Source organism: Equus asinus, chromosome 10, assembly GCF_041296235.1.
Source record: "Equus asinus isolate D_3611 breed Donkey chromosome 10, EquAss-T2T_v2, whole genome shotgun sequence".
Classification (NCBI taxonomy): domain Eukaryota; kingdom Metazoa; phylum Chordata; class Mammalia; order Perissodactyla; family Equidae; genus Equus; species Equus asinus.
Genome location: NC_091799.1, coordinates 10,904,413 through 10,916,881, shown reverse-complemented (window position 1 = coordinate 10,916,881; position 12,469 = coordinate 10,904,413). Strand labels below are relative to the sequence as shown.

General features: G+C 61.5%; 1 protein-coding gene across 1 annotated transcript in view; it reads right to left on the bottom strand.

Annotated features, from left to right (window-relative positions):
• Positions 1-12,469, bottom strand: part of KCNT1 (potassium sodium-activated channel subfamily T member 1) — a 72,364-nt gene that overhangs the window by 22,690 nt on the left and 37,205 nt on the right. The window contains exons 3-13 of the mRNA XM_070518334.1: positions 11,760-11,839; positions 10,935-11,034; positions 8,694-8,750; positions 7,600-7,648; positions 7,462-7,521; positions 7,267-7,341; positions 7,114-7,197; positions 6,250-6,344; positions 4,765-4,945; positions 1,076-1,240; positions 591-727 (exon numbers count right to left, since the gene is read on the bottom strand). Of these exons, the coding sequence (XP_070374435.1) occupies positions 591-727; positions 1,076-1,240; positions 4,765-4,945; positions 6,250-6,344; positions 7,114-7,197; positions 7,267-7,341; positions 7,462-7,521; positions 7,600-7,648; positions 8,694-8,750; positions 10,935-11,034; positions 11,760-11,839 (1,083 nt within the window). The remainder of the gene's footprint in view (positions 1-590; positions 728-1,075; positions 1,241-4,764; positions 4,946-6,249; positions 6,345-7,113; positions 7,198-7,266; positions 7,342-7,461; positions 7,522-7,599; positions 7,649-8,693; positions 8,751-10,934; positions 11,035-11,759; positions 11,840-12,469) is intronic.

Below are 12,469 nucleotides of genomic sequence, written 5' to 3'. Positions count from 1 at the left end.
GCGAGATGTTGGGGCCCAGGGCTCAGGAGGTGGGTGGCTGGGTCTCCTGCCTCTCCCCAGCCTCTCCACAACCCACATTTCACCACAAAGGATGCCTCAGGTTCCTAGAATGAAATCGTGACCGCGTCAGCGGTGGGGCAAGGCTCGTGGGGTGTCCCAGAGTGTGCACCAGCACATTCTGGAAAGTTCCATCTGCCAACAGTCTTCTTACCTCAAATCACTCTGTCAGCTTGTCTTTAAAAGAAAACCCACCCACAGCCCGTGTCTTCCCACCCGACACTGTGCAGCGATGGTCCCACCCTGATCTACTCGGAGCCCCTCCTGGAACCTGACAAAGAACATCCCCCAGACAGCAGGGGTGGGAGGACGTCCTGGAGGCTGACCCAGGCTGGGCCTGCCCGGACGGCTCCGCAGCCAGGTCAGTGCAGGGTCTGAATCGCCCAGGCGGTGGTGGGCACAGGGCTGGAGCTGCTGCCACTCCGATGGCCCGCTGCACCCCGCCCACCCTCAAGGCCACTGCTGGACCGGCTCAGGACCACACCCCCGCCCCCAGGGCTAAGGCCTCCCCTGCAGCCTGCAGGCCCCCTCACTTGGCCCGCATGAGGTCCTGGTCCTTGAGCGCTGAGCCCTGGAGGTAGATGACCCGCTGGGACCACAGTGGGATCTGCAAGACCCTGCGGACCTGGACGTCCATCTCGGTGGGGCACAGGATGACCACGTAATAGTCCTGCAGGCAGGCCAGAGTCAGCCCCGTGGTGAGCTCACCCGGCCCTGCCTTCTTGGGGTGTCACACCCACTGCCTCTCCGGACCCCAGTGACGGCGTATCTGACGGGAGGGAAAGGTGGGACCCCCACGGACCCATCTCTACAGTGTAGGAAACCACGTGGCTGCCACGCTCCACCGCACAGGTGGGGAAACCGGGCCCAGAGCGCTCAGGACAATGCCGGGAGGAGTGGGGGCTGTGGGCGGGGCCTCCCCCGGAGCAGGGGCGGGGTGTGGGCGGGGCCTCCCCTGGAGGTGGACCGTGGGCGGGGCCTCCCCTGGAGCCGGGGCGGGGCCGTGGGCGGGCCTCACCTGGAGCCGGGGGTGGGCGTAGAACTCGTTGAGGAAGTCCATGAGCAGGTCGATCTTGAGCGAGCTGACGCACAGGATCACGTGCTTCTCCGTCTGGGCCCGGTGGCGGCTGTAGTTGCCCCCTGACTTCTGCCGCTCCATCCACAGGTAGACGAGCTCCTCAAACTGCAGGTAAGAGCAGGTGAGTGCCAGGTGGCCTGGGGCGGGGCCAGCAGTGGGGTGACGGCGACTTCAGGGGGGTCCTTTCCCTCGTGGAAGCAGCAGACGTGGAGCCCCAGGCAGCACAGAGCAGGGGACGAAGAGAGGAGGGGGCAGCCCGGGCAGAGGCCGGAGCAGGACCAAGGAGGTCTGGCAAGGATGGAACCACATCCCGACCGCGACTCGGAAGAACGCAGTGTGCGCGGCACAGGCCACGCGAGAGGCCACATGGGGACGTCCCGGCTGGCGGGTGGGATAGCGGGAGACGCGGCACGTCCAGCTCCCGCCTCAGGCAGCCAAACGACTGTTAGTGGATGGCGAGGTCTGCACTCTGGACATCCAGGTAACTATGAGACCTTGCGTCTCTCATCAGCACCGGAGACCCATTTTGGAGAAGCCTGGAAGTATCTTAGCCTACTGATGTTCTCAAGCCACAGAATTAGGAAAACAGACTCTGGGCGTGGAAGGAACACTTCCCGTGCTCCTGGTTACTAGCCAACGTCAAGGGTGTGGGTGATTCGAGGTCTGGGGACGCTGCCCGCCCCGGCCTACACTTCCTGGATATGAGCTTTGGATGTCGGAACTCCTTTTAAATTAGAAAACGACAGATATGTAAAAGTGGGCGTTACGTCACAGGGCCTGCTGCCAGGGCTCCGGGGAGCTGTCCGGGGTGCTGACTCGCCAGTCTCTCGCTGCAGTCTGACTCCACGTCTGTAGGTGGGAGCCAGACCCTGTGAAAGTCGCCAACTGTTTCTGTCTCAAGCATTGAGGCCATTCATTATTTAACACGGTTTAAAACGAACAGCAGCAGCTACCCTCTGTGGTGCCCACCCGTGCCGTGTAATTTTGCTGAAACGAATCTATCCAGCACCTATTGGGTTCCCATGACAAGACCCCGTGGCTCTGCGGCACAGGACTGGCTCCATAGCTGGGAGGGGTCTGAGACCCCAAGGTGATCCCTGAGGCCGTGCAGGGTGGGATTCTGAAGGCAGACACCGTGGGCTTCAGCCTCACCTGTCCCAGCTGTATGACTCTGAGCTGAGGCCCCTCATCTGCAAAATGGCATGATGGTGCCTCCCCCCCAGGGCTGCGGTGAGAGGTAGATGATCTGACTGTTAGTAGTAGGCCCCCTAAAACTCATGTCCACCCGGAACTTCCGGACATGACCTTATTTGGAAATAGGGTCTTTGCAGATGTAATTAGTTAAGATAAGGTCAGATGGGATTAGGGCGGACCCTAAATCCAATGACTGGTGTCCTTGCAAGGAGAGGAGAGGACACAGAGACACACAGGAATAAGCCCCCTGATGGAGGAGGCTGAGATTGGAGCGATGCAGCCACAAGCCAGGGATGCCCAGGACCACCGGCACCACCAGAAGCTGGAGGGAGGCAAGGAGCAGACGCTCCCTCAGAGGCTCCAGGAGGAGCTGGCCCTGCCTACCCCTCAATTTCAGACCCTGGCCTCCAGACTGGGAGAGTAAATTTCTATTGTTTTAAGCCCTTGGTTTGTGGTACTTCGTTGTGGTGGTCCCAGGAAGCTACCACTGATGTGTGAGGACACTCAGCCCTGAGCCAGGAGGATGCTGTCAGCTGTCATCACAACTACCTTCTGGGAGGGACATTTACAGCGGGCACTTCCTTGTCTCCTCTCTAGGGGTGCTAACGGGGGGATGCAGTCGAGTGGAAGAATACCGGAAGGTAATTGGGACCAGCCCTTTCTGTCACTGACGAGACAGCCAGCCTTCCCAAGTTAATGAGGGGGCAGGAAGCTGCCCCAACAGTGACTCAGCTGCGTCCTTCGTCCCCACCACTCACTCCGGCCTTGGAGGGGATGCATGTGCTCCCCCGAAGCCAGGCCCTGCAGGTCTCCTTCTCACCCGTGTCGGGCCTGAGTGCCTGGCTCCCCAGCAGCGGAACAGGAGCACAGCCTCAGCTGGAGATGGGGGCGGGAGGGGTCCAGACGCCATCAGGCAGGGAGCCTGGGCGCCTTGCACCATTTAAGTTGAAACCACCCTTGACGAATCTGTGTCCCCCAGGCACACGGACTGGACAACAGCCCCAGCCCCTCCCATGGGAAGGGGGAGGCTGCAGGACTGACCATTTTCTCTCCTGACGTATTTCCTGAGCGGGACAGACTTTCTCTGCATGCTTGAAAGAGTTCGGAATAGTAATGTAAAAGTATAATTTTAAACTTAAAAAATAAAAATAAATATGAATAATTCAATTATAATTCAAAACAAGTATGTTCATAATTTATAATTATATAATTAAAATATAACTTAAAATATAATACAAAACATAATTTTGAAAATATAAACTTAAAACCTTAACAATCTAAAGAATATTAAAAGTACGATTTAGAAAACACAATTGTATAAAAATCTAATATAATTTGAACTGAGATTCTGAAGGTGGCCGGGGCTCTGTGGCCCGAGGGGGTTCTGCCAGCGGGTATGAGGGAGAGGTGGCCATGGGGCGGGATGGAGTGTGGGGAGGACCAGGCTTCGGATGGAGCCTGCGGAGGAGGCCACTGCTGACGCAGGTCCAGGAAGGGAAGTTCTGGCGAGCACAGGGGTGGGGGCGAGGCTGCTGTCAGGGCTCTCGGCCCCGTGTGGGTCCCTGGCACATGGCAGGCCTTGCGCAGGGGGGCTGTGCTCTGGACAAGGGTGGAAGCAGGGAGGAGGGGGTGCTGGTTGTGGTGGGGGCTGAGGGCCAGGGCGTTAGCTCAGGGTCAGCAGAGGTCCCCCTGTGTGCACTGGCCCCATCATGGCGGCAGTTGGGTGCCCTCCACATCCTGAGTGTCCACCTTGGCATCTGGCTCCCCACCAGTGCCCGCCCCCCCCCAGTCCCCTCTCCAGGCCTTTTCCTCCTGACTGAAGGTGTGCTGTGCCCTCCCCCACAGCTCCTGGAGCAGCTGACAGCTGCTGTGTGGGTCCCTAGGGGAGGGTGTTCCCCTGCTTCCCCTCCCCGACAGGGCCGAGCCCAGGGCAGGGTTGGGGGAGCAGTGCCTGAAGCCAGGTGGTCCCCTCTCCAGGCCTCCACCTTTCACACCTAACACAGGTGGTGCTGGGCTGGGCTCTGGTCCCACACTGCCCCACCTCGGCTCAACCGAGGTGACAGGGGACAGGGAAGCAGCAGGCCGGTGTGCCCCATGTGGTCCTGACAGCTGCTGCTGCACCGGCTGAGGGCTCCTGACGGCCAGCCCCACCCCTGCATGGGGGGAAATGGGGCACCGACCACCCCAACAGCCCCTCTGCTCATACACTGCGCCATCTCCAGGTCCAGAAAGGGAGCTGGCACGTGGCACCCCGAGACTACTGTCCCTTGCTCACTGTCCTGATGGCCCCGGGCCTCACTGGCCACAGACTGCCCAGCAGGCCCCTGGCAGGGCCCACCATGAATCAGTGTCACCCCTCTCTCTCCTGCCTGGTCCGGGTGGCCGCCTCCCTGCTGGGCTTGGGGCCAAAGGCCAGAATGGGGGGCAGGGCTCACCTGCAGCGGGAGCACCACGAGGGCCACACAGATCATGATGACCACCAGCAGCTGGGACGGCCAGATCTTGGGCGTGACATCGCCGTAGCCCACGGTGGAGAAGGTGACGATGCAGAAGTAGAAGGATGTCAGGAGGGACAGGTTCTCACCGGCTCGCTCCAGGTGCTGGATGCCACAGGTCCTGGAATCCGGGGGATCAGGGGCTGTGGGTGGGGCCTCAGCCATCTCACAGCTCTGCCTGCCTAGGGGACCTCTTCACCCGGAGATGGAGCATTGCCGGGTCACCCAGAGACACAGGCCGAGCCTGGGGGCCCCATCACTGACGGGGGACCCCCACAACCTGGGCCTGAGTCCTGGCCAGGAGTAGGGGGTGTGAGCAGCTTGGCCCACTGGGGCTCCTAGTGGACCCCTAGGAGGTCCCTAGTGGATCCCGCCTGTGGCCTGCCAGAGCCAGGACACCCAGCACTCAGATCTCCCCCGACTTTCCCTCCTGCTCCCTGGCTCTTTCGAGGCTCCTGAAAAATTCACTGGGAGCAAGGACACAGAGCTGTGTGGATTGAGTGTGGGCCTGGGAGTCAGGGGGAGCAGGTGTGGCCCCCAGGCTGTGAACCCCTGCATGCCACCCGCCCCCAAGGCCTCATCCTCACCCAGGAGGTCAGACAGGGCACACTCAGCCTCCTGCCCGGCACAGAGTTGGATGGTCCTGTTTCCCACCTGGGGTCCGGTGTTCCCATCCCCAGACTGGGAGGTGCTGACGGCAGGGCCTGGGGGCCCACAGCACACGCCATGGGGCAGCACACAGCAGTGCTCAGGGACCCTCCCCTGGGGTGGACAGGTGGGCGCGCTGGCTGCTTGGAGGGAGCTGGTGAGTTGCCCTCGAGGTTTCCACCCCATGGACGCCCCGCCTGCTCTGCTGAGGTCTGTGTGTGTCAGGGGAGTGGGAAGGGAAGGCAGGAAGCATGTGGTCCTCCTTCCCTCCCCATCCTTGGTGCCTGCCCTGCATCCCTGCCCGGGGGATAGGAGGTGGTAACCAGTCTCACCAGGACCCGGCCAGGCCAGCACCTCTGTGGGAAAGGGGGCCGATGCAGAAGCATGGGGGGCTCTTGGCTCCAGGAGCCCCCACCTTTCCCACTGACTGCTCCCAGACCTTGCTCTCAGCCGAGCCCCAAACCGAAGGGTCCCCACTGGGCCAGGGGCCAGTCCACTACCTCAGACCTGCCTCCCAAGGCACCAACCAGGAAGTCAGACTTGGGTCTCCCCAGGCCCCAGAGGAGCCGGACTTGGATCTGCTGCTGTCTGGGAACATGGGCTCCCAGCTGCCTCCTGGTCCTCGGTCCTGGCCAGGCTGCCATCCGCCACCCCAGGGCCGAGGCCTTCCTGACGTCTTAGATGCCAGGGCCTGGCTCTGCCCAAGGAGAGGTCTGCCAGCCACCTGGCAGGACCTCTGGATCCACGAGGGGCCTCCCAGTGGGCGGTGGCACTCACCCCGTGAAGACCAGGCATAGCAGGGTGCAGAAGAGGATGAGCACCTGGTTGAACATGGCCGACTGCGTCCGCAGGATGGCGCGGTGGAAGTCGTTCTGCGGGACATGGGCGCTGTCAGCGGCAGAGCCGGGGACCCGCCCCAGAGCCCAGGGCCCCTCTGTGGCCACATGTCCCAAATACACATGTGAGTAAAGGAAGGGAGAGGCGAGGGGTGCGGCCGCGGCTCCATCCTGGGGGACAGCCACAGGGCCCCATGGCCAGTCACCCCGACCTCCACTCTCATTCTCAGGAGACCATCCTGCCTCCACCACGGCGGGTGAGGGCTAAGGGCCCAGGACTGGAGGGCCCTGGGCACAGGTCAGAGGCCGTGACCTCAGCACCGTACCCTCACTTTACAAGTAGGATGGGGTGTGAGCCTGGGCTTAGAGGGGGCGGTCACGCTGCCTGCTGACGTTCTGCGACAGGGACCTCGCCTAGATGCTTAGCAGAGGGTCTGCCCGTGGCCCCAGTGTGCCTGTGGCCCTGGGCCATGTGGTCCTGGTTTCCGTGGCCCCTATTTGCTCTCACCTTGCACTCCCCGCCTCCCCCATCTCCAGGATCAAGAAAGCTCTGGGTGGATCTCCTTCTGTGTCACTACTGAGCTTCAGTGCAGCTCAGGGAGGGGACGTGAGGGCTGGAGTTGGGCATTCACGGTGACAGATTATGTGTTTCCACTTGTCACCCGGCCTCCTGGGGCACCGAGTGGAGCTGGCTGGCTCTGCCTGGCCAGGGCCGGGATGTGGCAAGCCTTGGCCCCGGGGGTCCTGGGGGGCCGCCCAGAGGCGAGGCGGGAGGGCTGGGGGGCCGGCATGCGGTGGGGCTTACGATCATGTTCTCCAGGGCGTGCTTGGCCAGCCAGCAGTTCAGAAACACGGGGATGAACAGGTTCCGCAGTGGCGCCCAGAATATCTGCAGAGAAGACGGGTCAGGGGGCTGGGGGCTTGGGCGGCCCGTTCCTCAGCCAGCAGCTTCACCCACCGTGATGATGAAGGGCAGCGTGTTGATCATCTCCAGCACGAAGGAGACGCGGAAGATCTGCTCCCAGACGTTGCCCTGGGGGTGGGGGAGGGGAGGGGGAGAAAGACAGACCAACCCTGGGGTGAGGGGATGGGGCTGGGGGCTGGAGGAGGGACGGACGGAGGGGAGGGGTCGGGGTGGGAGGCGGGCACTCACTTTGTAGCTGAGGTAAATGAGCAGCATCGTCTCCAGGAAACTTATTATGGCCACGATGACCTGGGAGTGGGCAGGGACAGGAGCCTCTGAGTGGCGCCAGGGGAGGGGGTGGAGAGGGCCGCCCACCCACCCACTCACCTGAATCGCCCACAGAGCCATCTTCCTCTCCACCCACAGGATGGGCGCCCTGGGAGAGAGGGAGGTGAGCTTTGGGGGGCGTACCCCAGCCACCTCTGGGGGCCTCCGCTGACCCTAAGCCCCTCCTCCTTTGGACCGAGAGTACTACCCTGCCCTCGGAGGGGAGGAGAATGTGGAGGGAAGGAGGGGGTCCCCAGAAAGAAGGTCAGTAGGGCCGCCCTGGGAGGTGCCTGCCGTGGGGCAGGGCCGCAGGCTCAGAGGCCTCTTCACCCTGGACATGCTCAGACAAGGGCAGCCTGAGGCCCAGGCAGCCTCCCCTTCTCACCCGGGCTTCTGGGGACGGGGCTTCTACGTGTGGGGCTGCTGGGGAGGTGCTGACCAGCCCCACTCTGGGTGTTCCTAACCTGAGCTCCTCACCCCTAAACGGGCAGGGCTACCGTGAGGGGAAAGGAACAGGGAGGAGAGATGCAGGGGAATGGAGAGGCGAGACTCAGCCTCTGGCCAGTCTGGTGGTTGGAAGAACGGAGGGTGGCAGCTGTGCAGGGCAGGGCAGGGAGTGCCAAGGGGGTGTGGGTGCAGGACGAGGGCTGAGAGGGGGCAGTCCCTCCTCGGCTGAAAACACGGGGGCTCTGGGTGTTGGGGATAAAGCGTGTGAGGCTGGAAGGTGGAAGCTCCTCCACCAGGAGGTGGCCAAGCCCCTGGGGACACATCCCAACCTCTGGACGGGGAGTCCCCAGTCGCTCTGGGTCACTCCCACTGCTTGACCAGGGCGCCCGCTTTCCTTGGCTCAGAGCATCAAGAGTTGGGGAAGCAGCGACTGAGCACTGCCCCCACCAGAGGCAGGGGCAGGGGCTGCCCACTGCCAGGAGGGAAGACATGGTGGGTGGGTCAGGCCGGCTTTCAGTGACACTTGTAAGTCTTAATTTGCTCTGTGGGCCCTCAAGGTACTTTGCAGGGATATCTCCAGCGCTGCCCACTGCTCAGCCTGGGCCCGGGGTCGGGCTGGACAAGATCAACCTCACCCTACTCTGGCCCTGGGCCTCTGAGCGGGAGTGGGGCCAGGGAAAGGTCTTCCAGTTGGGCAGTGAACTTACCAATTGATCTCGGAGGATGATTCATTGAAGGTGTAATTCTGCTTTGGGCAGCCCCAGCTGTGGAGAGACGGAGCTGGCCCGGCCGCCCTTCCCAGCGCGGCCCCTGAAGGGACCCTTCCCAGGATTGCCATGGGCTCAGGGAGTGTGGGGTGCACCTACCCAGGGCCAACCCCCCATCTTAGACTGCATCTGTGCTCCAACCCTTGGGTGAAGAGGCAGCCTGCCCCGCCCTGCAGACCCCCAGAGAGAGTCTCTAATGGAGGAGGGGCCGGCAGGCTGGATGAGGACACACCCACTCCGGGACGTGAGAGGTGGAGCCCAAGAGAGAGCTGGGAATGCAGCCTGGCCTGACCGCAGGCTGCTGGGGAAGGGCTGTGCACGGCACTACCGTGGAGCACTCAGGGCCTCTTGGAGGCCGGAGCTGCTGCAAACAAGGCTGGACAATGCCCGTGAGACAGAGCTGAGAGACAAAACCGAGCTCTCACTCCAAGGTACTGACTCCAAGATTTAGGTCCCTAAGTCACTCTTAATGACAAGCCTCCTCAAGCCACCTGGACACCCGGCTGCTGGTTGGGGCATGCTCCGGCGGCAGGGGCATGGCAGACATGCTAGTTCTGCCTGAGATTGCAGCCAGTGTCAGGGTCGCTGATCAAGAGGACCTCACTCTCACAGAGCCCCATGGTGACGAGAAGCTTTCTCCCCCTTTTCTCTCAACTGACCACTTCACTTCCTTCTGAGCCTTATTGGGGCTGTTGTTATAAACTCAACACCCATGGAAGTGGCTGGCTGTCCTCCTGCCCATCCACCATCCATCCATCCATCCATCCATCTATCCATCTATATACCATCTATCCGTCCACCATCCATCCATCAATTTAGATACCATCTATCCATCCATTTATCCACTTATCCACCATGCATCCTCCCATCCATCCATCCACCTACCCGTCCAACCACCATCCATCATCCATTTATCTATCACCCACTCACCCATCTGTCCATCTATCCTTCCATTCATCATCCATCATCTATCTATTCACCATCTCTCCATCTACCTTCCATCCATCCATTTATCTACCATCCACCCACCCACCATCCATCCATTATGCACCACCCATGCATCCATCTATCCATAATTCATCTATCTACCCAGTCATCTACCCACCTATCCACCCATCTACCCATCTATCCACCAGCCCCTTCACCCATCCATTTGCCTCACCAATCTTAATTCTTGGAAATTAGAAAACATGAGAGCAGAAATGAAAAACTCAGAGTGCTGAAAATAAAGCTAATGAAATTCCCCAGAAAGAGCAAAAGATGGGAAATAGGAGAGAGAGGATAAAAAATGTACAGGATCATTCCAGAATCCAACATGGGAATATCGGGAAGTCCAGAGAGAGCATGTGAAGGAGATGGGAAAGGTATTTCCAAAGACTTAATTCAAGACAAGTCCAGCCCTGAGTGGACCCAGCTCGGTGTCCACTGGGACAACACGGCGATGAGAAGGGGACCACACCATGGTGTCATGGAGCCTTGTCAGACACGGGCCCAGAGAGAAGCTTCCACTGGCTTCCAGGAAAGAAAACTGTGCTTCCCACAAGGACCATGAGTGGAAAGGGCAGGGACATCCTAACAGCAGCCAGGGCAGCAGGAAGACGATGCAGCAAGAGGAAGAACGAGGCCCCGCTCCTTCACTTGTGGGCCCACCCCAGACTTCAGCCCTGAAGGCGGCAGGCAGCTTATTCCCACCGTCTTTCCCTGGAAGTCACAGCAGCACAGAAGTGACTGAGGAAGAGGACACCGGGGGGTCCAGGAGGGGCAGGCAGAACCAGGTTGAGCCTCAAGAAGAGGGAGACCCTGCCAGCACTGGGGGCGGGCGTCCCCACCCCACAGGAGCTGACGGGAGCACAGAGCCCCTTGCTGAGCCCCTTCCCTGCACCATTCAGTGGGGGGGCACCCCAGACCCTCAGGAGAAATCTTTCCAGGTCAAGGAGCAGCTGCAGACACAGCCACTGTCCATTCTTCTGCCTACATCGAGCCAGTGGTCAGCTGGAGCCTGAGGGCAGGGTCCTGGGCTCAGCTCGGTGGGGGCGGACACTGGGACAGGGGTCACATTAGGGAAGGAGGGACTCCCCATGGCCCTGGGCATCGGGCGCAGGGCACAGACCCCATGCTGACCCCATCAGCCTCTGTGATGGCAGCAGGGCCCCTCAGCTCCCAGCTCCGCAGGTCACCCACCATCCGATCCCCAGGGCCGGGTCGTCCAGCAGGACCCGGACAATGTACAGCAGGCAGGTGAGCAGCTTCAGGGAGAAGTTGAACAGCCGGATCCTCAGGCCTGCGGGAGGGGAGGGGAGGGGAGTGTCAGGGCTCCTGGGCTGCCCGGGGTCCCACTATCGTCTGCCGCTAACAGCTCCTCTCTCCACCTCTCGGCCCCCCAGGGCTGGGCCGCTCCCGAGAGGGCTGATGGGGTGCTCCGCATGGCCTGGGCAGCTGCTGTTGGGCTGCTCTCTGAGAGGCTCCATCTGCGTCCCACGTGATAGATGTGGGTGCGGAGGGTTCCCTGAGCCACTTGCTCCTTGGGGCAGAACAGGTGGGGGTCGGGGGAGCAAATGGATGAGCTGGGATCCAAGGGCACAACCTCCACGCCCCGCCTTGCATCCCAGGAAGGGTCTGAGGTGGTCAAGCTCCTGCTGGGAAGGCCAGTGGGGGCAGCCTGCAGGGAGGAGGGTGGGACCGCATGGAGGGGGCCAGGGAGCCCCTCAGGGTGAGGGCCGGAGGGCGGAGGGCCACAGGGGAGGAGGTGAGCTGGTGCCCCAGACTGCCAGAGCCCAGCCCAGTGTCCAGCAGGAGGGCGGCATCCCCATAGGCTCCAGGGCCCATCTCCGGTTAGGTGGAAGGGGGTGTGAAGCTGAGATGAGGGCCCCCGCGCCCACCTCTCACCGACACAGCCCCATTCTCTGTGCAGGCCCTTCCCCACACCAGCCATCACCGGGCACACGCTTTGCCCGTTCCAGGGAAGTTCAGTCCTGGCGCCCCACCCTCCCCGCAGGCGCCACTCACTGGATCTTTGGTTTTTGATGAAGAACAGCTTGAGCCGCTCCTTGAAGGTGTTCTCATTGACGTAGAACTCCACCTGGACCCTGGGGGGCAGGAGAGGTGCATGGGGGCTCCAGGCCAGCGGGGGCTCGGCCCAACTGGCTTCTCCCGCACCTCAGGTGCCGAGCAAACAGACAGACGGATGGTGGCGGCCGGGTTGACGCCTCCACTCAGGCCAGGAGTGCCCCCCAGTCTCCAGCAGACCTGCTCACCAGCCCTTCCAAAGCCACTTGGCAATCTGGGTGCTCGCTGGACGCCACTCTCTCAGGCCCAATTGTCATAGGCAACCACCCTGTGTGCCCTGGGTGGCCTATAGCGTGGGGCTCAAAACACACCATATTATCTATATAGAATGTCCCAGAAGCCCAGGGTCAGTTGCTCTGTCTGGTGGCCCCTGGTGGCTGTGCCCTGAGGCTCGCTGCAGCTGGCAGGATGGTCACGGCAGATGGGCCAGAAGGAAGCAGCCTTCCTGCATCAGTCCGCAGGCCAGCAGTGGGGCCCCTCCAGCCAAGGCCGCTCCCCTTCCCTTGGCTGGCCTGCACCCCAGCCAACCCCTAGACACTCTGAGCTCCTGCCAGGCTCCCAGCATCCTGGGAACAGACCAGAGTGGACCCAGCAGGAGTTGGCGGGGTATGTCAAACGGGGGAGGTGGATGGGGAAGGGCCATCTGGTCA